The sequence below is a fragment of the Pristiophorus japonicus genome, chromosome 1, assembly GCF_044704955.1.
Source record: "Pristiophorus japonicus isolate sPriJap1 chromosome 1, sPriJap1.hap1, whole genome shotgun sequence".
NCBI lineage: Eukaryota > Metazoa > Chordata > Chondrichthyes > Pristiophoridae > Pristiophorus > Pristiophorus japonicus.
Window position 1 is genome coordinate 202,807,271 of NC_091977.1, and position 27,652 is coordinate 202,834,922.

At 44.4% G+C, this 27,652-nt stretch overlaps 1 protein-coding gene across 1 annotated transcript in view; it reads right to left on the minus strand.

Moving 5' to 3' along the window:
- Positions 1-27,652, minus strand: part of LOC139260250 (gonadotropin-releasing hormone receptor-like) — a 49,070-nt gene that overhangs the window by 1,906 nt on the left and 19,512 nt on the right. The window contains exon 2 of the mRNA XM_070876639.1: positions 2,487-2,694. Coding sequence (XP_070732740.1) covers positions 2,487-2,694 — 208 coding nt within the window. The remainder of the gene's footprint in view (positions 1-2,486; positions 2,695-27,652) is intronic.

Below are 27,652 nucleotides of genomic sequence, written 5' to 3' on the forward strand. Positions count from 1 at the left end.
TTGGACACAATACGCCAGGTGAAGCCTAACCAATGTTTTATAAAGGATTAGTATAACATCCCTTGCTTTTGTACTCTCTTCCTCTATTAATAAATCCAAGGATCCCAAATGCTTTTTTAATTGCCTTCGCAACTTGACCTGTGATCTTCATACATCCCCTGGTCTCTCTGTTCCTGTACCATTGTACCATTTATTTCATATTGCCTCTCATCATTCTTCTTACCAAAATGTATTGCTTCATACTTCTCGGCATTAAATTTCATCTGCCATATGTCTGCCCATTTTACCAGTGTATCTATGGCCTCCTGAAGTGTGTTTCTTATCATCTGCAAATGTTGAAATTAGGTCCTGTGTACCCAAATCCAGGTCATTAATATATATAAAAAAGAGCAGTGATCCTAACACCAACCCCTGGGGAACACCAGTGCATACTTCCCTCCGGTCTGAAAAACAACCGTGCACCACTAATCTCTGCTTTCTGTCCCTTAGTCTATTTTGTATCCATGATGCCCATGGGTATAATTTTGCTAACACGTTTATTATGTGGTACTTTGTCAAACGCCTTTGGAAAGTCCATATACACATCAGCACTCCCCTCATTAACCCTCTCTGTGACAACAGAAAACCCGATCAAATTAGTCAAACACGAATTGCCTTTAACAAATCCGTGCTAACTGTCATTTATTAGCCCATACTTTTCCAAGTGCCAATTAATTTTTTTTTCGGATTATTGTCTCTGTGGGCTAAAAACTTTCACCTTCATTTTTGGTGGTTTTCTCAGCGGTACAGCTGTTTTTGGTAGAGAAACCGCCCGGTGAAAGTTTCTTGTCATGTATCTTACATTGTTATATATAACTGTATCCTAACATGCTATACATGACTGTAATAAGATATGACCTGTAACCACCAGCATACCTTACCACCAGGGGTGCACTTGCAAGAGACAGGTATATAAGGACAGGTCTCAGGCAAGTGCAGCATTCCAGAGCTGTGAAATAAAGGTGCAGGTCCAGAGTGACCTTGACTTCACTACATGCCTCATGTGAATCTGTACTGAGGGGACAGGACTTTACATTTCCCCCTTAGTTTTTGAATGATACCGCCCAAATCACAAAACGCCCACCGGGAGCAAACTGCCGACGAAAAAAGTTTGGCCTCAACGGAAGCCCATCCAGCTCGCCGAGGGAACCACCCTGTGAAAGCTGCTTAAACAGGACGGTAGGTGAGTACTTTGCAAAGAAAGGTAAGTTAAAGGTTCTTTTTTTTAAATTGTAAAATGGCGATTAGCTTTATAACTGTCTTGGGAATGATATTTAACATTTTTTTTTAGAGAAATTTTTTTTTAAAGTTTTCCCCCTTCCTTAGGCCCGACCGCAGCCTCGGACTAAATTTTTAAAAACATTTTATGAACTGCCCGTTTCACTTAGTTTCCCCTTTAACCGCCGAGAAACCACCGAGAATATTGGTGCAAGATCCATTTTCTCACCGGGCGATTATTTTTAATTTAATTATGGAAATTTTCACCAGCATTATTTGCAAAAATGTTAGCGGTTTTTCTAGGCGGACAATCAGGCGTTGAGGGGTTCTCGGGAAAAGCCTAGCCCTAAAGGTTTCCCCACCACCAATGCTAGGCTGACTGGCCTGTAGTTGCTAGGTTTATCCTTCTCCCCTTTTTTAAACAGGAATGTAACATTTGCAATTGTCCAGTCCTTTGGCACCACCCCCATATCCAAGGAGGATTAGAAGATTGCAGTCAGCGCCTCTGCAATTTCCACCCTTATTTCCCTCAGTAACCTTGGATACATCCTATCCGGATCGGGTGACGTTGCTACTTTGAGGACTACTGCCACCTTTTAAGTGTCTTCTCTTTATCTATTTTTATCCTATCCAATATCGCTACTTCTTCCTCCTTTACCGCTACATTGGCAGCATTCTTTTCTCTAGTGAAGACAGATGTAAAATACTCATTTAGTACCTCAGCATTGCCTTTTGCCTCCACAAGAATATCTCCTTTTTGGTCCCTAATGGGCCCCGCCCTTCCTTTGACTACCATTTTACTATTCATGTGTTTATAAAATACTTTGGGGTTCCATTTTATGTTAGCTCCTAATGCATTCTCATTCTGTATTTGCCCTTCATTCCCTTTTATATATCTCCTCTGTAGCTTGGTTATTTAGCTTGGTTCCCTATTGTATTATGAACCATACAATAGGTCTTGTCCTGACCATTATTTTTTGTATGTTCTATAGAAATCTAGGTGATGAATTTCACTATTTATATAAGCTCCATTTTTTGTTTGTATGTTTCAAACTAATGATGAATTGCTGCTTTAAGGTAGCTACAATTATTAATTTATCTTAACCTGGTGTGTAATATATTTTAACCTAATAAGTTTATTTGGCTGTAAATGCATTACAGCTTTTTCTGACCACTGAACACATAGGCCCACCCCTATAAAAAGGTGACTTCAAAGTTTGCGAACATACGATTAAATTTTGGGTGCAGAATGTTTGTCATCTTGATGATTATTTTGAAATTGCAGATCAGCATGATGAAGAGAGGGATGACGAATAGGAATCCAAAGGTGAAGAAGTTGTAGAATGCCTGGTCCCACTGATCCTGAAAGCTTTCAAGAGTCGCGCATTGTGAGAAGGAGAATGGTTCTGAGTAGTGGATCAGTTTGAAGAGCCATAACTGCAATGAAAGATGAAGAAGAAACAAAATTAGCACCAACAATAACTTGCATTTATGCAGCGCTATAAAGTAGCAAAACATCTCAAGAACATAGTGAACCAGTTGGGTTTTAACAACAATCCAATAGCTTCATGGCCACGTTTAGAATCATAGAATGGTTGCAGCACAGAGGGAGGCCATTCGGTCTGTTGAGCCTGTGCTGGATCTCTGCAAGAGCACTTCAGCTAGTCCCACTCCCCCGCCCTTTCCCAGTAGCCCTGCAAATGTTTTTCCTTCAGGTATTTATCCAATTCCCTTTTGAAAGCCACAATTGAATCTGCCTTCATCAGTCTTTCAGGCAGTGAATACCAGATCCAAACCACTTGCTGTGTAAAAACGTTTTTCCGCATGTCGCCTTTGGTTCTTCTGTAAATCACCTTAAACCTGTGCCCTCTGGTTCTCAACCCTTCTGCCAATGGGAACAGTTTCTCTCTATCTACTCTGTCCAGACCTCTCATGATTTTGAACAACTCTATCACATCTCCTCTCAACTTTCTCTGCTCCAAGGAGAACAACCCCAGCTTCTCCAATCTATCAATGTAGCTGATGTCCCTCATCCCTGGAACCATTCTTGTCAATCTTTTCTGCACTCTCTCTAAGGTCTCACATCCTTCCTAAAGTGCGGTGCCCAGAATTGGACACAATATTCCAGTTGAGGGCGAACAAGTGTATTATAAAGGTTCATCATAACTTCCTTGCTTTTGTACTTTATGTCTCTAATTATGAAGTCCAGAATCCTGTATGCTTTTTTAAACACTTGCTCAACCTGCCCTGCCACCTTCAATGATTTGTGCACATATGCCCCAGGTTTCTCTGTTCATGCACCCACTTTAGAATTGTACCCTTTAGTTTATATTGCCTCTCCTCGTTCTTCCTACTAAAATGTATCACTTCGCACTTTTCTGCATTAACTTTCATCTGCTATGCGCCCGCCCATCCACCTGCCTGTCTATGCCTTCTTGAAGTCTATCACTATCATCCTAACTGTTCACTATACTTCCAAGTTTTGTGTCACTTGTACCAGCTTTTTATTTCCAGCTTTTTTGAATGGCCTATATCAGAGGACTGTCATATACCTTGTAATATCTTAACCTGAAAGGATGCGTGTCAGAATTTGGTCATCTATGGATGCGATTTGTAATGGCCGTAGCTCCACACTATGGACTCCTGTGGCACTGCAGTCAGTGCTGTTTATAATAAAAGGAACCAGGTCACCTGACTGGTGACTTCTGGAAGATTCTGCCATCTTAAGGCTGTGTGTGCTGTGAGCTCCCTGAAAATATCACAATGGCGGCGAGGATGGGATTAAGCGGATAAAACAAAGCTGCAATTTTTGTTGGTGGAGGATTCAGCCAGCCAACAGAGAGATTTTGAGAGCTTCTCTGTTTTGATTAACAACTACAAATTACAAATCTGAGGTAACTTACAAGCACACTTGTTTGAACTGCCAGAGTCCAGATGGCCGCGCCTATGGGGGTAATAGGGCTTTTGGAGGAATTTCAAAGTGACCGTGAAAATTTCAGAGCGTATGTGGAGCGGCTAGAAATGTTTTTCACTGCAAATAATATCATCGAAGTCCCCGATGATGAAAACCATAACCGGGTGGTGTTGGACCGACAAAGAGCTATTTTCGTAACTGAAGCAGGGCCCGAGGTGTATGAAGCCTTGAAAAATGTGCTTGTACCTGACAAGCCAAAGGACACAACTCTTAAGCAGATGCTCAGCACTACAGTACATGCCCTTGGAAATTGCTGAAAGTTATCATTTCAGAATTCAAAATCAGTTAACCGAAGAAAATACCAGTGAATACACTGTAGCATTAAAAAAGCTATCTATTCACTGTCATTTCGGAAACTCTCAGGACGAAGCATTGCATGACTGCTTTGTTTGTGGGATGAAAAATAATGCGATCAGAAGAAAGTTATTGACAATGCCAAACTTGACTTTTGATTTAGCGTATCAGACAGCAATGTCAATGAATATGGCCGACCAATATTCCTGAGAATTTCCTACTATTTTCAGTCATCAGACAACTGAGGTGAATCGCCTGCAGGTTAAAAGTAAAAGGCAGTTGGGCCCCAAAGTTTCAGAAACTGGCAATGGTAACAGAGCATTGAAGTCCTGCTATTGGTGTCTGGGACAATACATTGCTCAAAGTTGTCCATATGGGAAGGGAGAGTGTTTCTTCTGCAGGAAAACTGGGCATCTTGTGAAGGCATGCCGACTGAAGGGTAAACCAGCGTTCAAAGCTATGAGTCGAAATCCCCAGAGACTACATAGCATGGAAGAAAAACAACAGGATGAGGAGATGTTAGAGCTAAATATCATCAGGAGCATGAGATTAACTAACAGCGATTCAAAAAGTATCATAATCCACATAGATGTTGCAGGAATCAAGATACCCATGGAAAACGACACTGGTGCATCTGTGAGTGTAGTACCGGAGTCACTATACCTCGACAATTACGTGATTTCCCATTGGAAAAATCCAAGATAGAGCTGCGAGGCTACTCGGGAGAGAACATTCCTGTGGTAGGTCGTATCACCGTACCGGTGAAATACAAGGATCAATTTCAGAACTTGTCTCTAATAGTAATGGCAGGAGACAAGCCTGCCTTACTAGGAGGAAATCGGTTAGGATCACTGAAGCTGGATTGGAGTGAGATTTTTCGTGTTGAAACGAGATTTGCGTCAAAGGATGATGCCATCAAGAATTATCCAAAGGTGTTCTGTGAAACGGGCAGTCCGATGCAAGGCTTCAAGGTGAATGTCAGGGTACAGAAGGATGCTAGATCGGTTTACTACAAGCCACGTTCCGTACCATATGCACTCAAGGAGAAAGTTGAGCAAGAACTCAAAAGACTAGAGACTGAGAACATTATTTCTAAGATAGATCTATGTAATTGGGCTACACCCATTGTTGTTGTACCTAAGTCTGATGGTAAGGTAAGTTTGTGTGGTGATTATAAAGTTCTAGAGGGTAACATCCCCAATACATTGCCAAATGTAGAAGATCTGTTCACAACACTGACAGGTGGTCAGATCTTCTCAATGTTGGATCTTACGAATGCCTACTTACAGCTTGAACTAGATGAGGAGTCCAAGTCATGCTTGATTATAAGTACTCATTTAGGCCTATATCAATTTAATAGGCTACCATTTGGAGTGCCTTCCGCTCCTGCCATATACCAAGGGGTGATGAACTAGATTTTGCAAGGTATTGAAGGGGTAGTATGTTATTTAGATGACATACTAATTTCAGCACCAAATAGGCAAATTCATAACATATTGAATGAAGTCCTCAAATGGCTAGAGAAGCACAGAGTACGAGTATCTGCTCGCAAGTGTGAGTTATTTCAAAGCTCAGTGGAGTACGTAGGGTACAGAGTAGACAAAGATGGTTTACATCCAACAAAGGAAAGCTGGATACAATCAGAAATGCACCCACTCCCAAGAATGTCACTGAACTTCGATCATTTTTGGATCTTTTGAACTATTATGGGAAGTTCCTACCAAATTGGCTACAGTATTACATCCACCGATTGAACTATTGAAAAAACAGGTTCATTGGAAGTGATCACAAGAATGCGATATAGCATTCAAGGAGTGTAAAAGCAAATTGGTAGAGAGCACCATGTTAGTTCACTATGACGTATCTAAGGAGATCAAGCTAGCATATGATGCGTCTCCATATGGAGTTGGGACAGTGATCTCTCACGTATTACGTAATGGAGAGGAGAGACCAATTGCTTTTGCTTCACGCACTCTCAGTGCCAGTGAGCATAATTATGCGTAAATCGAAAGGGAAGCTTTGGCATTAATTTTTGGAGTCAAGAATTTCCACAAATACTTGTATGGTTGTAAATTTACTCTCGTTACGGACCATAAATCTCTGACAGCAATCCTCCATCCAAAGACCCCAGTTCCAACATTAGCTGCAGCCCGAATGCAGAGATGGGCTTTGATTTTGTCAGCATATACATATGATGTTGAATACAGACGATCAGCTGATCACAGTAATGCTGATGTTATGTCTAGATTGCCTTCCCCATCACAAGTTACACCCGATGGGGAAGAAGTGTTCTATTTTTCGTACAACTATTTTGTAGAAAACAAAATAAATATTAAATCAAGTGCCCCCTGATTAAGGGGGTCTATTTTTCATAGATTGATGAACTGCCAGTCACAGCTGAAGAGATTGGTAGAGCAACCAAACGTGACCCAGTTATGTCAAAGGTGTATGATTATATTGCAAATGGAAGGCCAAACCAGGTGACAGACAAAGATATTCATCCATTCTTCATTCGTAGAAACGAAGTATCAGTCAATAAAGATTGTATCATGTGGGGTGGTTATACCAAATAAATTCCGGTCCAAATTATTAGGAAACCTCCATGATCAGCACCTGAGAATGTGCTTGACCAAGAGTTTTGCACGTAGTTAATTATAGTGGCCAGGTCTTGATGAAGATATAGAGTACATCGTCAGTCAGTGTACGACATGTCAATCGGTAAGCAAGCAACCACCATCAGTACCATTACAGCCATGGAAATGGCCTCCCAGGGTGTGGCAAAGGCTACATATTGATTTTGCTGAGCTAGAAGGACAACAATTGTTCATTGTGATTGATAGCCATTCGAAGGGGGTCGAGGTGTTTCCAATGTGGAAAATAACAACAAGTAAAACATTAGACATTTTACGAAGATTATTTTCTTCATTTGGCCTCCCAGAAGAAATTGTTTTGGATAATGGACCACAATTTCATTCAGAAGAATTTGCACAGTTTACAAGCAAAAATGGTGTGAAACATACAAGGTTCCACTATACCGCTCTGCTTCAAATCGTGCAGCAGAGCGCACTGTACAAATTGTAAAATGTGCCCTCATCAATCAGATGTTGGATCCAAATCCAAAGAAATGACAGTTGTCATTGGACCACACATTGGCTAATTTCCTAATTACCTATCATAATACTCCTCGCACAACTACTGGTAGAACACCAGCAGAGTTGTTTCTCAAATGACAGCCACGAACCAGATTCTCGTTGTTAAAAACAAACTTGGCACAGTCTGTAGAAGAGACACAATTAAGACAGAAAGAGAATCATGATAGAGGTAGAGTAAAAGAGAGAAGTGTGAAATTAAATCAGAAGGTGAGAGTGAAGAACCATCACCGTAAATGGTTAAAGTGGTTACCAGGAAGTGTGGTGAATTTATGTGATCCGCGCACATATTTGGTCAAGGTGTTTGATCATGGACAGGTTAGCTTTGTTCACATTGATCATATTTTACCTACAGACATTAAAATAGTTGAAGGTGGGAATGATTCAATTATTTCTGACTCATCAAATAGTTTTGATACACCAGTAGCATATCCTACATCCAATGTACTGGAAACAAATACAAGAGAAAGTCAGAGATTAAGTCTGAGTCCGAATCAGACAGACAAACAGTCTGAAGTTAGAGAGAGTCCAAATGGAAATCAAGGGCATCCCTTGGAGGAAAATTTTCCTCAGGATCAGCCTCAAATGAGTTTAAATTCGACACCATGTTTGGAAGGTTCTATTCGAGAGCGAACGTCTCCTGTTCAAAACAGAAAACAAGTGGTTAAGCTTGATTTGTAAATATGGCAAAATAAGTCCATATCTTTTGTTATGTATAACCATGCAAGTTATGTATGATGATTGTTTGTTATAATTACTTCTTCATTAAGGAGGGAGAAGTGTAATGTTTGTAGCTCCACACTGTGGACTCCTGTGGCACTGCAGCCAGTGCTGTTTATAATAAAGGGACCAGGTCACCTGACTGGTGACTTCTACAAGATTCTGCCATCTTAAGGCTGTGTGTGCTGTGAGCTCCCTGAAAATATCACATGATTGATTATCCATTATTGGGATATAGCTAAGTTAGCATCTGCCTCAGCTACTCAATGGATCAGTTGTATCTAGCCCCCTGTTACAAATTTTGGGGGAGAAATTGGGCTCTGTGCTGCCTGTTTTTTAGGCCTCTGGAGGGTCAAAAATTGGGTCCTAAATCCATGCATACTCTTCCGACGGGAAGTGCACCTTATGTCATCTTGGCACAGAAGTTTGCTCGTGCCATCTTGGTACAGTAGACCGCTGGCAGCATGCAGAGCAGATAGATTATGATGTCTATCAGTGTGCAACACTGATTTGATGTCAGCACTGCCATTTTCGAATGCCATGGTCTGGCCAATACCTTTTCTTAAAATCCCACACCTGAACATGTGTTCAATGGCATGAAAATCCATGCCCCCCTCCTCCCCACCAGCACTACTTAAAGGGAACATGAACCACTTACAGATGAGTAGTACTGAATTATTTCTTCTGGCTACTGATGCAGTTCTACACACTTTTGGAGCTTTCCTATATTCATCTAAAGTTTCAGTCTGCTGCTGAAATACTTTCTGGGTGGTTTAAAAGCTTGTGTTGAAACAAGCCATGGGTGGTCTGGTCGGTCTTCCTCTTGGAATTGAGGATTACAGTGAGAATGAAGAGAGGCCATTCAGAGCAGGTCAAGCTGCTCGAAGAGGAAGGAGGAGCAGGGGGAGAAGGACTCTCAGCAGGAGACCATATTCACCCAGGATGTTCAGGGAGCAATTCTCTTACTTCAACTTCAGTGAGGACCAATGCATGAGATGCCTTTGCAACATTGTGACTGAAATCTTCCAACTGCTGCAGCCACAACTCCAACCTCAGAGCAGGGCAAGGACTGTGTTGCCAGTGGCTCTCAAGATGACTATGTCTCTTAACTTTTATGTGTCTGGCTCCTTCCAATCTGCTGCTGGGGATATAAGCAGCATCTCTCGGTTTGCAATGCACTGCTGCAGAAGGGAGAACTCTGCCTTTTTCCTGAACCGAAAAGGATTCCACACTTTCAATGTGTAGATGGTGTGTGACGACAGGCAGTGCATCATGCAGGTGAAAGCTGTTATCCTGGCAGCAGTCATGAATTTCTCATCTGTGGCAGACCTCTGTGCCAGCTGCATTTGACCCACCACGGCAAGTCAAAGGCTGGCTACTAAGCAACAAGGTTATCCACTCATGACATGGCTCATAACTCCGGTCTGGAACCCATGCACCTGTGCACAGCAGGCATACAATGAGAACTGTGCTGCCACAAGGAACATTAGAGAGCACACCATTGGTTCCACTATCTAGACTGCTCTCGAGGAGCCCTGCAGTACTCAGTCGAGCAAGTATCAAGATTTGTGGTAGTAGAACAGGAGGAGGAAGGGAAGATGCAACATACACAGCCTGTTTCTGCCCAGGCTCTGCATGATTAAATAATTCATGAGCGATACCAGTAACCTCAACCACAACTCCCCATTCACCAACAGTGCCACACTCTTTAGCTTTTCTCTATCACTGACCATCACATCGTCCTCCTTCCAACAACACAAAAATAAAAGCCACTTTCCAGTCCAAATTTATAAATTAAATCATGACATAAGGCATACATAAATAAACTATTCACCCTTGGGCATTCCCTTAGTGCCTCTTCCATGAGCCTTTACCTGTCATTGTGCTCTTGTGAGGTGTTTCCCCAGTGGCTGTAGCATGGGAAGTGGAAGACAGCTGAACTCCAATTGTGGAGATTGCAGATGGCCTTGGAGGGCGAACTCGAGCAGCTCTGGCCCTAGAAAACCCAGCTTTGGACTGCACCAACTCAGCCTGGGCTGCAGCAGTCTGGGCTGGCTGGCTGACAGGCAACAACAAGGGCACTGGCGGAGAGGGAGGGGTGGGAGCACGAATGCTGTCACCCTGAGAAATGACAACAGGTTCATGCTCCATGGAGCCACTGCCACTCCTCTGGGCGGCGCCTCAGCAATACTAGCAGTCGGTTGGAGAACAGATTAATGGACTGCTGTGATGCCCTGGCAGCCCCTTTGAACACTGGTGTCTGAGTTTGCATGGCAGCAGTCTGAGCTTCACTGCAGCACTCAGACCTTTGATGGAAGCTGTTTGTGCTGCAATGGAAGCTGAGACATCAGCCATTAGTTGTTACATCACTGCTGGGTTCCACAGGTGTGCTGATGGAGGTAACCATCTGCTCCATGTTGGAAAGGATAAGCCCTAAGCTCTGCACAAAGCCCGGTGACAAGTTAGCGTTGGACCCCTCTATACTACTTGACATTGAGCACAGATGTTCCAGTGCGTTATGCAATTGGTTATGTATCCCTAGTAACCTTCTTCTGTAGCCTGGCCCATCGAAGTCCTCATCTCAGTCCTCTGCAGAACTAGTGCACGACCTCACCCTCTAGCAAGCTGGTACCTGCACTATCCTTTTCCCCCACACTGTTTCCAGTGCACTTGTGCCCGGTTTCTCGCCATGTAACCTTGCCTCTAAAATGCACGCAGTGTCCATATCTGAGCTGGTGGCTGCAAGTATAAGAGTGAGTGACGGTGTTTCTTCAGCTTCACTGTCTTCTTCCTCTTTTTAGGTATCTGAAATGAAAAAGGGGCAAGGGTTGGGTTGTGGTGAGGAGAGAGGAAAAAGTAAGTGCTTACACACTCTGCAGCCTCTCACTCAGAAAAGACTGTGGAATGTGGGAGAAGTGGGATGACAGCAGGAGGATTAGGTATGCGGATATCCTCATCATCAATCGCTTCAACCATGGCCTCAACAATGCTCCTTCCCATGATGGCCAGCACTGGATGTTAAAATATGCAAGCGTGCTTGTCCTCCTCCAGTTCTTTGCTGATGCCTGCTGTTTGCACCACCTTCTCCTACAAGGAAGAGGGAAGAGTGTCAGTGAGCGAGGTGCAATATGTTTGGGTGATGTGATTGTCATGGTTGAATAGCTTCCAGTGTGTACAAACTGAGTTGTGGGTGTGGGGCTTGCAACAGTGCTAAGTGTGTGAGGGTGAGGGAAAGCATATGAATTTCTGAAGATAGCCTAGTCTAGACACTTACTTGCCTCTCTCAGTACCTCGGAACAAATCGACCCATTTATATGTGTTTCCCTGTTCCTTTGTTCCCTCTCTGATCGGGGAGTTGAGGTTCTCTGACTAATAATCTGCCCAGGGGTTAGCCAGTAGAGTTGCCCATTAAACTGACAGCTAACCTCTGCTACTTCTGAAAGGGTAATTTCAACACAATGGGGTTGGATGGACTACCATAGTCTGATTTGAAGACAGCCAACATTCCACAGATTAATCCATTTGGCTTCATTCTGCATTTTCCCTCTTGCTTCATATTACTCTGCAAATTTCACTGCAAATTGAAGCAAATATACAACATTGGTATTTACTGATCCTTAATTTGTTCCCAGTTTAATCAAGACTCATTGTTATTTTGTTATTTTCAAGATTGGTTCTAAGCTTCCATTTTGTTGATCTTTCATCCAGGGTTTTCACTCCAGATTGCATCCTATAGCCTCTGCTGGAAGCACACATGTGTGGATGTTGAGTGAATTAGGCACGAGTGTGATCTCATGATAGTGATCTCCAAAAATGCAGCAATCTTTCAGTACAGCACCTAAGTGCCAGCCTGGATTATGATCTCAAATTTCTGGAGTGGAACTTGAACCCATAAGCTGACTCCTGAAACTTTATTATAATCAAAATAAAGCACCTGTAGATCTATATTTTATGTTGCTTCCAACAGAATATAACACCATCCACTTCTAGTAAACCACATTGTCACAGCTTGGCTATTCACTGTAACTGAAAACTGTCTTCACTCTCCAGACTCACAATCATAGGATCATAGAATCGTAGAATGATACAACACAGAAGGAGGCCATTTGGCCCATCGTGCCTATGGTAGAACTATCCAATCAATCCCACGCCCCTGCTCTTTCCCCGTAGCCCTGTAAACTTTTCCACTTCAAGTCTGCTTCCACCACCCTTTCAGGCAGTGCTATCCAGATCACAACAACTTGCTGCGTAAAAAAATTTTGACTCTGGTTCTTTTACAAATCACTTTAAATCTCTGGTTGCTGACCTCTGCCACTGGAAACAGTTTTTCCTTATTTACTCTATCAAAACCATTCATGATTTACACCTCTATCAAATCTGTAAAACATCCGTTTCCCCATTACTCTCTACTTTCTGTCCCTTAGCTAATTTTGTATCCATGATGCCACTGTCACTTTAATCCCATGGCTATAATTTAGCTAACAAGTTTATTATGTGGTACTTTGTCAAACAATTTCAGAATTTCAACAGCTAGCTCTTTCCAGTTCAGATAATTAACTTGTATTGTCATGGTTAGTAGAATCAAGAAACACCTTCATTAGCTGGATGAGATTTTGAGGGGATGGTGCAATGAGTATTGGTGGAACTGTACCCCATGTAGGGTGTTTGTTTTTACACTCTACCTTGATTTGTTTAACCTCGAGAATTATAGGAAAAAGGACAACACATGGCATAAAATTTAGGCTCAACCCAGTGTCAGTTTTATTCAGCAAAAACTAACTAAAAACTACAGAACTAGATTCCTGAGAGAATTGACTGAAGACATACAATCACCCATCCAGTTTATCGCTGTAATTGTGGATCGTAGGTTCTTGGTCATTGGTTCCTTGACCAGAGCCGTTGTTCTCAGTTCTGTCCCTTCCGTGTCCGTTCCATACCTTGCTTCGGTACGGTACCACACTTCGCTTCTCTTCTTCACTCCTTTTGTTCGTCCATGAGCCGCTTCTAGCTCGCATATATATATCCATGTTATGAATAATCCTCCACTGCTGCGGTTTTCGATAATGTGTTTAAATTGATACGTTGTTTGCGGTGATCTTGTTTGATTGACTGCAATGATAGACCCGAATGTCCCCAGTTTGCACACGGAGTCTACCAGGCAAAAGATGACTCCTCATCCTTAATACTTCGTTCTCCAAAAATGTACACCTGGTGTGATCCCTTTGTTGTTCTGATCTTCTTGCAGACTTGGTGTCTCCAGCGAGATTTGTTTTTCACCCCCTCTGGCCAATCAGATCAGGGCCTCTGCAGTTAGTTTATGAAAATGTAACAACCCCATTGTTGTTATGCATAAAACCAGTCTGGTACTAGACCAAAAAAGATTGTCCTGAATTGGAGCTGAATCACCATCTGCCCCCAGACTTGCGTCCTTTTGCTGCCTTTGTTCAGTTAATTTCAACAACTTGTATCAAATCAATTAATCAACTTTGTAGTTTGTGGCTTTGTTCTGTGCTTCTTGGAAAAATTGTAACCTTATACCCAGCAAGAGCCAATGCTTTCAGAAAAGAAGGGTATGAACGAGACATAAAAAAATGTGTGGGGGATGGAAATATTCAGGTGTGAAGTATGGAAACAAGCCTTCACCATGACAACTGCAAACTTATACAGTGGTGGAGACAAAATACCAGGATGCAATTAATAAAATAACTAGATTCTGAAAAAGGAGGCAGACAAAAAGCAGGAAACTATAGACCAGTTAGTCTAACATCTGTCGCTGGGAAAATGCTGGAGTTCATTATTAAGGAAGCGGTAGTGGGACATTAAGAAAAGCATGATTCAATTAAGCAGAGTCAGCATGGTTTTATGAAAGGGAAATTATGTTTGACAAATTTGCTGGAGTTCTTTGAGGAAGTAACGAGCAGGGTGGATAAGGGGGAACCAGTGGATGTGGTATATTTGGATTTAGAGAAGGCATTCGATAAGGTGCCACATAAGAGGTTACTGAACAAGATAAAAGTTCACGGGGTTGGGGGTAATATATTAGCATATACATAGAGGATTGGCTAACTAACAGAAAACAGAGAGTCGGGATAAATGGGTCATTTTCCGGTTGGTAGACAGTAACTAGTGGGGTGCTACAGGGATTGGTGTCGGGGCCTCAACTATTTACAATCTATATTACTGACTTGGATGAAGGGACCTAGTGTAATGTTGCCAAGTTTGCTGACGATACAAAGATGGGTTGGAGAGCTAGTTGTGAGGAGGAGACAAAATATCTGCAAAGGGATATAGACAGGCTAAGTGAGTGGGCAAACATTTGGCAGGTGAAGTATAATGTGGGAAAATGTAAGGTTATCCACTTTGGCAGAAAAAATAGACAAGCAAATTATAATTTAAATGGAGAAAAATTGCAAAGTGCTGCAGTACAGAGAGACCTGGGTGTCCTTGTGCATGAAACACAAAAGGTTAGTATGCAGGTACAGCAATTAATCAGGAAGGCAAATGGAATGTTGACCTTTATTGCAAGGGGGATAGAGTATAAAAGCAGGGAAGGCCTGCTACAACTGTACAGGGTATTGGTGAGGCCACACCTGGAGTACTGCGTACAGTTTTGGTCTCCGTATTTTAGGAAGGATGGACTTGCATTGGAGGCTGTTCAGAGAAGGTTCACTAGGTTCATTCCGGAGATGAGGGGGTTGACTTATGAGGAAAGGTTGAGTAGGTTGGGCCTATACTCATTGGAGTTCAGAAGAATGAAAGATGATCTTATCGGAACATATAAGATAATGAGGGGGCTAGACATGGTGGATCCAGAGAGGATATTTCCACTCATAGGGGAAACTAAAACTAGAGACCGCCCATTAAAACTGAGATGAGGAGAAATTTCTTCTCTCAGAGGGTTGTAAATCTGTGGAATTCTCTGCCCCAGAGAGCTGTGGAGGCTGGGTCACGGAATATATTTAAGGCGGAGATTTAAGGAGACAGATTTTTGAGCGATAAAGGAATTAAGGGTTATGGTGAGCGGGCAGGGAAGTGGAGCTGAGTCCATGATCAGATCAGCCATAATCTTATTGAATGGCAGAGCAGGCTCGAGGGACCAAATAGCCTACTCCTGCTCCTATTTCTTATGTGCTTATGGCCACCATGTAGATGAGTCATGTGAATGAAATAGAAACGAAGACCAGATACACTATGGAGCTTGTTACAGACTGTCTGATTGACAGATTGGTTCAGTTTTATGATAATTGTCATCCATAGAAAGGAAGACTTGCATTTATATAGCATCATTTACAACCTCAGGATGTCCCATAGATGCTTTACAGCCAATTAAGTACTTTTGAAATGTAGTTACTGTTGTAATATAGGAAAAGCAGCAGCTAATTTGCATCTAGCAAGGTCTAATAAACAGTGAGACAGTAAGATAATGATCAGATAATCTGTTTTAGCAATGTTGGTTGAGGAATAAATACTGAATAGGACATCGGGGAGATCTCCACTGCTCTTCTTCAAATAGTGCCATGGTATCTTTTATGCCCACCTGAGAAGGCAGATGGTGCCTTGGTTTAACCTCTCATCGGAAAAATGACATCTTCAACAATGTAGCACTTCCTCAGTATTGAACTAAAGGCCTGAATTTTGCCGGCACTCAGAGGGCAGGTTTGGAGGTGGGTGTTGTGTATCTTCAAAGCATGCACTCCCTAGTTCCGCCAGCAGGGAGCGCATTCCCTGAGGTCCCAAGGGATCCGAGCATCCCTTGGGAGCACTGTATATAAGGTGGCCCCTAAGGTCTGTTCCTCACTCTGGAGTGTCTTATTAGAGACTGAGGTCACTGCTACTTTAACCTCCCTGTGTGCAGTCTCATCTGTGTTAGGAACACAATAACTGGTGACGAGTATACGAATCCAACGCAAAGATGCAGTAAACTGTGGGCATCCTGGAGAAGTTCTCGGAGGGTGAGGACTGGGAAGCCTATGTCGAACGGCTAGACCAGTACTTTGTAGCCAACGAGCTGGACGGAGAAGGAAGCGCTGCAAAAAGGAGAGCGGTCCTCCTCACGGTCTGCGGGGCACCGACCTACAGCCTCATGAAGAATCTTCTGGCTCCGGTGAAACCCACAGATAAGTCATATGAGGAGCTGTGTACACTGGTTCAGGAGCATCTTAACCCGAGGGAGAGCGTGTTGATGGCGAGGTATCGGGTCAGGAAGTGGCAAGCTACGTCGCCGAGCTAAGGCGACTTGCAGGACAATGTGAGTTTGATGGCTTGCTGGAGCAAATGCTCAGATACTTTTTTGTATTGGGCATTGGCCACGAGACCATACTACAAAAACTTTTGACTGTAGAGACACTGACCCTCAGTAAGGCCATTGCGATAGCACAGGCGTTTATGTGCACCAGTGATAACACCAAACAAATATCTCACCACACAAGTACTAGCACTGTTCATAAATTAACTGCAAATGTGTTTGCGAGCAGAAATGTACAGGGCAGAAACCACGAGTCTACAACTGTCAGCAGGCCTCAGGTGACCCAGATGACTCAGAGTCCGCAACAAAGGATGAATGCAAGGCAATTCACACCATGTTGGCGTTGTGGAGACTTCCATTCAGCCTATTCATGCCACTTCAAAGGGTACGTTTGCAAGAGCTGTGGAACAATGGGGCACCTCCAAAGAGCTTGCAGAGGAGCTGCAAGCTCTGCAAAACCTGCTAACCATGTCGTGGCACGTGGCAGAGGAAGATAAGTCCATGGTGGATCAAAGTAATTTTGAGCTTCAGAGAGTTGAGGCAGAATCTGAAGTACACCGGGTTCACACATTTTCGACGAAATGTCCACCTATAATGCTAAACGTAAAATTGAATGGCTTACCTGTAGCCATGGAACTGGGCACTGGTACTAGCCAATCCATCACGAGTAAAAACATGTTTGAGACATTGTGGTGCAACAAGACACTCAGACCAGCTCTGAGCACCATCCACACGAAACTGAGAACGTACAACAAAAACCTTATCACTGTCCTGGACAGCGCCATCGTCAAGGTCACCTACGAGGGCACAGTGCCCAAACTGCCACTCTGGATTGTCCTGGGCGATGGCCCATACTGCTTGGAAGGAGCTGGCTGGGCAAAATCCGCTGGAACTGGGATGACATTCGAGCACTATCACATGTCGATGAGGCCTCATGTGCTCAGGTTCTCAACAAATTTACTTCCCTTTTTGAACCAGGCATTGGAAACTTTTCCGGGGCGAAGGTGCGGATCCACTTGGTCCCAGAGGCATGGCCCATTCACCACAAGGCGCGAGCGGTACCTCACATGATGAGGGAGAGAGTGGAAATCGAGCTGGACAGGCTGCAACATGAGGGCATCATCTCCCCAGTGGAATTCAGTGAGTGGGCCAGCCAGATTGTTCCAGGACTCAAAAGTGTTGGCACGGTCAGGATTTGCGGCGATTATAAAGTAACTTTTAATTGTTTCTCGTTACAGGACCAATACCCGCTACCGAAGGCAGATGACCTATTTGCGACGCTGGCAGGAGGCAAGAAGCTCGACCTGACTTCGGCCTACATGACGCAGGAGCTGGAGGAGTCTTTGAAAGGCCTCACCTGCATCAACACGAACAAGGGACTGTTCATCTACAACAGATGCCCATTTGGAATTCGGTCGGCTGCAGCGATCTTCCAGAGAAACATGGAGAGCCTACTCAAGTCAGTACCACGCATGGTGGTTTTTCAGGACGATATATTGGTCATGGGTCGGGACACTGTCGAGCACCAACAAAACCTGGAGGAGGTCCTCCAGCGACTGGATCGCGTAGGGCTGCGGCTGAAGAGGTCGAAATGCGTCTTCGTGGCAACAGAAGTGGAGTTTTTGGGGAGAAAGATCGCGGCGGACGGCATTCGGCCCACAGACGCCAAGACAGAGGCTATCAGGAATGCGCCCAGGCCACAGAACGTCACGGAGCTGTGGTCGTTCCGAGGACTCCTCAACTATCTTGGTAACTTCCTACCGGGGTTAAGCACCCTCTTTGAGCCCCTACATGTGTTATTTCGTAAAGGTGAGAACTGGGTATGGGGTAAAAACCAAGTAATTGCTTTTGAGAAAGCCAGAAACATTTTATGCTCCAACAAGCTGCTTGTATTGTATAACCCGTGTAAAAGACTTGTACTAGCATGTAATGCATCATCGTATGGAGTCGGGTGTGTATTACAACAAGCTAACATTGCGGGGAAGTTGCAACCTGTTGCCTATGCCTCCAGGAGCTTGTCTAAGGTCAAGAGGGCCGACATCATGATTAAGAAAGAAGCATTAGCATGTGTGTTAGGGATAAAGAAAATACAGCAGTATCTGTTTGGCCTCAAATTTGAGCTGGAAACCGATCACAAGCCCCTCATATCCCTGTTCACTGAAAACAAGGGGATAAATACTAATGCCTCAGCCCACATACAAAGGTGGGCACTCGCGCTATCAGTGTATAACTATACCATCCGCCACAGGCCAGGCAGCGAGAACTGTGCGGATGCTCTCAATCGGCTACCATTGCCCACCACGGGGGTGGAAATGGCGCAGCCTGAAAACTTGTTGATGGTGGCGCAGCCCGCAGACTTGTTGATGGTCACGGAAGCATTTGAAAATGATAAATCATCTGTCACGGCCCGCCAGATTAGTACTTGGACTAGCCAAGATCCTCTGCTGTCCCGAGTAAAAAACTGTGTACTGCATGGGAGCTGGGCCAGTATCCCCGTTGAAATGCAAGAGCTAATCAAGCCGTTCCAGCGACGAAAGGACGAGCTGTCCATTCAGGCAGACTGTCTGTTGTGGGGTAACCGTGTAGTGCTACCCAAAAAGGGCAGGAAGACGTTCATCTCGGATCTCCACAGCACACACCCGGGTATAGTAATGATGAAAGCGATAGCTAAATCCCACGTGTGATGGCCCAGCATCGACTCTGACTTAGCGTCCTGTGTACGGCAATGCAGCGTATGTGCTCAGTTGAGCAACGCGCCCAGAGAAGCACCACTAAGTTTGTGGTCCTGGCCCTCCAGACCATGGTCGAGGATCCATGTCGACTATGCCGGCCCGTTTCTCGGTAAAATGTTCCTGGTGGTGTTGGATGCTTTTTCAAAATGGATTGAATGTGAAATAATGTCGGGAAGCACTGCCGCCGCCACCATTGAAAGCCTGAGGGCCATGTTTGCCACCCACGGCCTGCCTGACATACTGGTCAGTGACAACGGGCCATGTTTCAACAGTGCCGAATTTTAAGAATTCATGACCCGCAATGGGATCAAACATGTCACCTCGGCCCCGTTTAAACCAACCTCCAATGGGCAGGCAGAGCGGGCAGTACAAACAATCAAACAGAGCCTAAAATGAGTTACAGAAGGCTCACTCCAAACCCACCTGTCCCGAGTACTGCTCAGCTACCGCACAGGACCCCACTCACTCACAGGGGTGCCCCCGGCTGAGCTACTAATGAAAAGGACACTTAAAACCAGACTCTCGCTGGTTCACCCTAACCTGCATAATCAGGTAGAGAGCAGATGGCAGCAACAAAATGTAAATTATGGTCACGCCACTGTGTCACGGGAAATTGATCTGAATGACCCTGTGTATGTGCTAAACTATGGACATGGTCCCAAGTGGATTGCGGACACGGTGATAGCTAAAGAAGGGAGTAGGGTGTTTGTAGTCAAGCTAGACAATGGACAAATTTGCAGAAAGCCCCTGGACCAAACGAGGCTGCGGTTCACAGACTGCCCTGAACAACCCACAGCAGACACCACCTTTTTCGAGCCCACAACACACACCCAAAGGATCAACGACACCACCCCGGACCAGGAAATCGAACCCATCACGCCCAACAGCCCAGCAAGGCCAGGCTCACCCAGCAGCCCTGCAAGGCCAACAACACGCCAGCCCAGCGAGGGCACAGCCAACACACCAGAACAGACACTTGTACCGAGGCGGTTCACCAGGGAAAGAAAGGCTCCCGACCGCCTCACCTTGTAAATAGTTTTCACTTTGACTTTGGGGGGCGAGTGATGTTGTGTATCTTCAAAGCATGCACTCCCATGTTCTTCCACCAGGGAGCGCATCCCCTGAAGTCCCAAGCGATCCCAGCATCCCTTGGGAGCACTGTATATAAACTGGCCCCTAAGGCCTGTTCCTCACTCTGAAGTGTCTTAATAAAGACTGAGGTCACTGTTACTTTAACCTCCCTGTGTGCAGCTTCATCTGTGTTAGGAACACAGTAGGTCTGTTGTCAAAATATAAAAGATTGACAGCGGGTTGGGATCCTGCTGTCAAACCGCCTCCATATCAGTTTCCCAAGTGCCGGTTCTGTCTGCGCTTTATAAACCTGACAATAAGCGGCAGACGAACTAATTGACATATTTAAGAGCTAGTTAAAAGGTACTTAAACAGCATTTTATCATATACTTACCATTTTCCAGTTTTTTGACGAGTTTCACGGCGTTCGGGGATCATAGCAGGTAAGTAGGTAATCAAAAAGGTAAGCTGCGTATGGAGGCGGAAGACATGGGTATGGTTCTGAATGAATACTTTGCGTCTGTTTTCAAAAAGAGTGGGGCAATGCAGATATTGCAATCAGCGAGGAGGATTGTGAAATATTAGATGAACTAAACATAGTGAGAGAGGAAGCATTAAGGGGCTTAGCAGCTTTGAAAGTGGATAAATCCCCAGGCCTGGATGAAATGTATCCCAGGCTGTTAAGAGAAGCAAAGGAGGAAATAGCAGAGGCTCTGGCATTCATTTTCCAATCCTCTCTGGCTACAGGTACGGTGGCAGAGGACTGGAGGACTGCTAATGTTGTACCATTGTTTAAAAAGGGAGAAAGGGATAGTGTTATGTATGGAAAAGTGTATATACCTTGTACAGCCACCAGAGGGCTCATCCCCTGGAGTCCCAAGGGATCCCACAATCCCTTTGGAGCACAGGTACTTAAGGAGGCCTCACAGGCTAGAGAAGCCCTCTGGAGACCTGCATTAAAACACTAAGGTCACACTTTACTTTGAGCTCACAGTATCCAGTCAGACTCTTTATTCATATACAACAGATAGACCGAGTAATTACAGGCCAGTCAGCTTAACCTCGTGGTGGGAAAATTATTGGAAACATTTCTGAGGGACAGGATAAACCTTCATTTCGAAAGATACATATTAATAAAGGACAGTCAGCATGGATTTGTTAAGGGAAAGTCGTGTTTCACTAACTTGATTGAATTTTTTGAAGAGCTAACATGGAGGGTCAATGAGGGTAGTGAATTTGATGTGGTGTATATGGATTTTAGCAAGGCTTTTGATAAGGGCCCACATGGCAGATTGGTTACGAAAGTAAAAGCCCATGGGATTCAGAGCAAAGCGGCAAGTTGGATCCAAAATTGGCTCAGAGGCAGGAAGCAAAGTGTTGATGGGTGTTTTTGTGACTGGAAGGATGTTTCCAGTGGGGTTCCGCAGGACTCAGTGTTGGGACCCTTGCTTTTTGTGGTATATATCAATGATTTGGATTTGAATGTTGGGGCGTGATTAAGAAGTTTGCAGATGATACACAAATAGGCTGTAGTTGATAATGAAGAGGAAAACTGCAGATTGCAGGAAGATATCAATGAACTGGTCTGGTGGGCAGAACAGTGGCAAATGGAATTCAAACTGGAGAAGTGTGAGGTAATGCATTTGGGGACGGCTAACAAGGCAAGGGATTACACATTAAATGGTAAGACACTGAGAGGTGCAGAGGAACAATGGGACCTGGGAGTGCATGTCTACCGATCTGAAGGTAGCAGGCCAGATAGATAAGGTGGTGAAGAAGGCATACGGGATACTTGCCTTTATTAATCGAGGCATAGAATACAAGAGCAGGAGGGTTATGCTTCAACTCTATAAAACACTAATAAATCCACAGCTAGAGTACTGTGTGCAGTTCTGGTCACCTCATTACAGGAAAGATGTGATTGCACTGGAGAGGATACAGAGGAGATTTACGAGGATGTTGCCCAGTCTGTAAAAGTTTAGCCATGAAGAAAGATTGAATAGACTGGGTTCATTTTCCTTAGTAGGATCGGTTCCTTCCCCCACAATGGTAAAACTTGGACTATTAAAGATAAAAATCCAGAACTGCATTACAGCCTGCAAAAAGATCTGGGCAGGAAAGCCAATTTAAAACCAAGTAGCCAATTTAAAACCGAGTAGCCAATTTAAAACCGAGTTGAGAAGGAATTTCTTCTCCCAGAGGGCTGTCAATCTGTGGAATTCTCTGCCCAAGGAAGCAGTTGAGGCTAGCTCATTGAATGTATTCAAGTCACAGATAGATAGATTTTTAACCAAGAAGGGAATTAAGGGTTACGGGGAGTGGGCGGGTAAGTGGAGCTGAGTCCACGGCCAGATCAGCCATGATCTTGTTGAATGGTGGAGCAGGCTCGAGGGGCTAGATGGCCTACTCCTGTTCCTAATTCTTATGTTCTTATGTTCTTATGTTATGAAAGGGTTGATTCAAACATTGCAGCCAAACTGTAAAGTCCTTACTCTACAGCATGAAACCACACGAGGCACATTCCAGGGACAAGGCCACTCTGTGACCTTAATTCTTTATTACAGGACTCCAGAAGTGATGACCTTGTGTGGGAGCTCCCTTTATATACCTGTGTGACCAGGTAAGAGTGTCTCCCACAAGTCACCCCCTGTGGTCAAGGTGTGCATCTGAGTTGAGTGTATACGGTAATACAGTGGTGTTACATTGTAGTTACAAACATGACATCACCTTCCCCCCTCCCAAAGTCTTACTGGGATCATAGGTTCAGTCTTTCAGGAGGTCTACACTCCCTCGTGGAGCGCCGCACTTGGGGCTCTGGTTGTTGGACACTGACGTGAGTGTCTGTCACCTGTGGTGATACCGGCTTGTCCGGGCTGACCTCAGGGACTGTGCATTCTTCTGATTGCTCTTGTTGCACATTCGCTGGCGGTAGTGTGAGTTCCATCTCATGGTCTTCTTCAGGTTCCTCCGTGTCGAAGCTGAACCTTTTTTTTACTTGGTCCAGATGCTTACGGCATATCTGGCCATTATTGAGTTTTACCACGATGATCCTATTCCCCTCTTTGCCAATTACAGTACCCTCAAGCCACTTGGGCCCCATGGCGTGTTTGAGAACGAATACAGGATCATTTATTTCTATACATCTCCCCCTCGAATTTTGGTCATGGTACTCGTTTTGTGACTTGCGCTTGCCCTCAACTATGTCGGTCAGGACTGGGTGAATGAGGGACAACTGAGTTTTGAGTGTCCGTTTCATGAGTAGCTCTGCGGGCGGGACCCCCGTGAGCGAGTGCGGACGGGACCTATAGGCCAGCAGGAGGCGCGATAGGCGGCATTGTAGGGAGGGTCCTTGAATCCTGAGCATACCTTGTTTAATGATTTGGACTGCCCGTTCCGCCTGGCCATTGGAGGCCGGCTTGAACGGCGCAGTCCTGACATGGTTGATGCCATTGCTTGACATAAACTCCCAGAATTCATAGCTTGTGAAACACGGGCCATTGTCACTAACCAGGATGTCTGGCAAGCCATGGGTTGCAAAGATCGCATGTAGGCTTTCCACGGTGGTGGATGACGTGCATGAATTCAGGATGATGCACTCGATCCATTTCGAGTACGCATCTACTATAATGAGGAACATCTTCCCCATTAACGGGCCCGCGTAGTCAACATGAATGCGTGACCATGGCTTGGTAGGCCAGGGCCACGGGCTGAGCGGGGCCTCCCTGGGGACATTACCCAGCTGGGACCTCCCTTTATATATCTGTGTGATCAGGTAAGGAGTGTCTCCCACAAGTTCACCCCCTGTGGTCAAGGTGTGCATCTGAGTTGAGTGTATACAGTAATACAGTGTTGTTACATTGTAGTTACAAACATGACGCAAACCATCACACATCGTGGGAGACAATGATACAGGATATCTGCCATCGATCTAAATCACCAGACGATGGCCATTCACACATTCAATGGTCATCTGGGAGTCCCTGGTCAAAGACTGCCCTAAGTGGAGGAAGTGCATCCGGGAGGGTGCTGAGCACCTCGAGACTCATCGGCGAGAGCATGCAGAAACCAAGCGCAGGCAGTGGAAAGAGCGTGCAGCAAACCTGTCCCACCCACCCCTTCCCTCAACGACTATCTGTCCCACCTGTGACAGGGACTGTGGATCTTGTATTGAACTGTTCAGCCACCTAAGGACTCATTTTTAGAGTGGAAACAAGTCTTCCTCGATTCCGAGGGACTGCCTATGATGATGATGATGATGATGATGATGACAATGGTCCCGGCCATTGCAGCGAAACTATGACTCATCGAGAGATTGGTCATCATCAGAGCACCAGAAGAGAGACAACCACACCTTCAATGGTTTTCTATCTGGACCAGCGAGTGGAAGTCAGAGACAATCCACATAGACAATGGCATCAAAAGAGAAACAGTCATACCTTCAATGCTTTTCTGTCTGAAAAGATACAGGGACATTCACACATTCCTCAACCATCGATACCAAGGAAGGTTCTGCATTGTGCTGAACAGCGGGAGAGCTGATATCACAGGAGGAAACAGGAAACCTGTTTCGAGATCACAAGCTGGTTTTTTGAAATAAAGAAGACCCATTGTCGAAGGTACAGGAGCAGTACAGGAATAGAATCGAAACAGCAACAGAAAACAGTGGTGTGTCTTCGAGACACAAGCTGCAACTACAATCTGGGCCTACAATCAACATCAACAGCCAACTGGGGAATTGGTGATTGTATGTTATTTCCAGTCAAATCATAGAAAGGTTTTGTGATTTAGTCTGGGTAACTTTATATGTAACAGTCAAATTGCAGACAGGTTTAACTGTGTCAAGTTGTGCCGATGCAAATGACCCTTTCATAGGGGTTTGTATTTTGGGGTTTGTTAGTCCAATATAAATTGTAGTGATTTTAAACTGTGTGTATTTTCAATAAAACAAACAAATCTTGGTTGAGTCAAAACCCTGTGCCGTGTGTATTTTGTTCTTAAAATTCCTGAAGTCAAAGAACTGTGTAATGTGTGTTTAGATAATTAGGAACCCTTATACCTTGGAACAGAGGAGGTTGAGGGAAGACCTTATTGTTGTGTATAAAATTATGAGGGGCCTAGATAGAGTGGATAGGAAGGATCTATTTCCCTTGGCAGAGGGGTCAACAACGAGGGGACATTGATTTAAAGTAATTGGTAAGAGGTTTAGAGAAGAAATGAGGGGAAACGTCTTCACCTAGAGGGTGGTGAGGGTCTGGAACTCATTGCCTGAAAGGGTGGTAGAGGCAGAAACCCTCACCACATTTAAGGGGTGCTTAGATGTGCTGTAACCTGCAGGGCTACGGACCAAGAGCTGGAAAGTGGGATTAGACTGGATAGCTGTTCAGCGACCGGCACGGACATGATGGGCTGAAATGGCCTCCTTTCAAGCTGTAAATTTTTATGATTCTATGAAGTAGGTTGGGTTTTCAATGATTCTGCATTCTTCTGAAACGGTGACTGCTGCAAAAGTGGTATAAAAGCTTGCATTTCACAACTGTTCACTATCCAATGTTAGAAGCTTGAGCCTTCAGGATTTAGAATGCACTTTTCAGCTTAATGGAGTCTTGAAGTGTTTGCAGTGAACTCTCTATCCAGTAAAGAAGCAGGTTGTTGTAGTAGGGGACAGTCGAGTTAGGGGGATAGATAGGGTTCCCTGCAGCCCAGAGTGTGCGTCCCAAAGGCTGTGTTGCCAACCCGCTGTCAGAGTAAAGGACATCTCCTCCAGGTTGGAGAAGAACTTGGAGTGGGAGGGGGAGGATCCAGTTTCCGCGGTACACGTAGGTACCAATGACATAGGTAGTACTAAGAAAGAGGTTCTGCTGAGAGAGTTTGAACAGCTAGGGTCTAAATTGAAAAGCAGAACCACAAACGTAAGAATCTCTTCATTATTACCTGAGCCATGAGCAAATTGGCATAGGGTCAATAGAATCAGGGAGATGAGTGCGTGGCTCAGAGGTTGGTGTGGGAGAAATGGGTTTTGATTCGTGGGGCACTGGCACCAATACACGGGAAATAGAGAGCTGTTCCGTGGAGACAGACTACACCTGAACTATGCTGGGACCAGAGTTCTAGTGAACCGACTAACTCGGGAGGTAGACAGGGCTTTAAACTAAATAAGGGGTGGGGTAGGGGGAGGACGGTGGCAGTAGAGAGAAATCTAGAATGCTAAAGAGAAAAGAAAAGGAAGCAATGCAGGAAAGTGATTGTGGTACGGATAACCAGATTATGTCAGGAAGGGACAGAGCATACAAACAAAAGAGTACACAAGCAAAAAGGGTCCAGGTAAGAAAAAATAGCATTAAGACACATACAAAATAATGTTAAGATGTCTAATAATGTTAAAAAGACAAATTTAAAAGCATTGTATCTGAATGCATGAAGCATCTGTAACAAGGTAGATGAATTAACAGCGCAAATAGATGTTGGACCTTTCCTCATAAGTCAACTCCCTCATCTCCGGAATCAACCGAGTGAACCTTCTCTGAGCTGCCTCCAAAGCAAGTATATCCTTTCGTAAATGTGGAAACCAAAGCTGCATGCAGTATTCCAGATGTGGCCTCACCAATACCTTGTACAGCTGTAGCAAGACTTCCCTGCTTTTATACTCCATCCCCTTTGTAATAAAGGCCAAGATTCCATTGGCCTTCCTGATCACTTGCTGTACCTGCATACAATCCTTTTGTGTTTAATGCACAATTACCCCCCCCCCCAAACCCCCCCCCCCCCCTCCAGTCCCGTTGTACTGCAGCACTTTTCAATCTTTCTCTATTTAAATAATAACTTGCTCTTTGATTTTTTCGGCCAAAGTGCATGACCTCACACTTTCCAATATTATACTCCATTTGACAAATTTTTGCCCACTCACTTAGCCTGTCTATGTCCTTTTGCAGATTATTTGTGTCTTCATGGAAGAGCACACAAATAACGTCCCAGAAATGCTAGGGAAGCAGGGGTCTAGTGAGCAAGAGGAATTAAAGGAAATGATAATTAGTAAGAAAATAGTGTTGGAGAATCTAATGGGACTGAAGGCAGATAAATCCCCAGGGAGTGATGATCTGCATCCCAGAGTACTAAAAGAGGTAGCCATAGAAATAGTCGATGCATTGGTTGTCATCTTCCAAAATTCTATAGATTATGGAACAGTTCCTGCAGATTGAAAAGTGGCAAATGT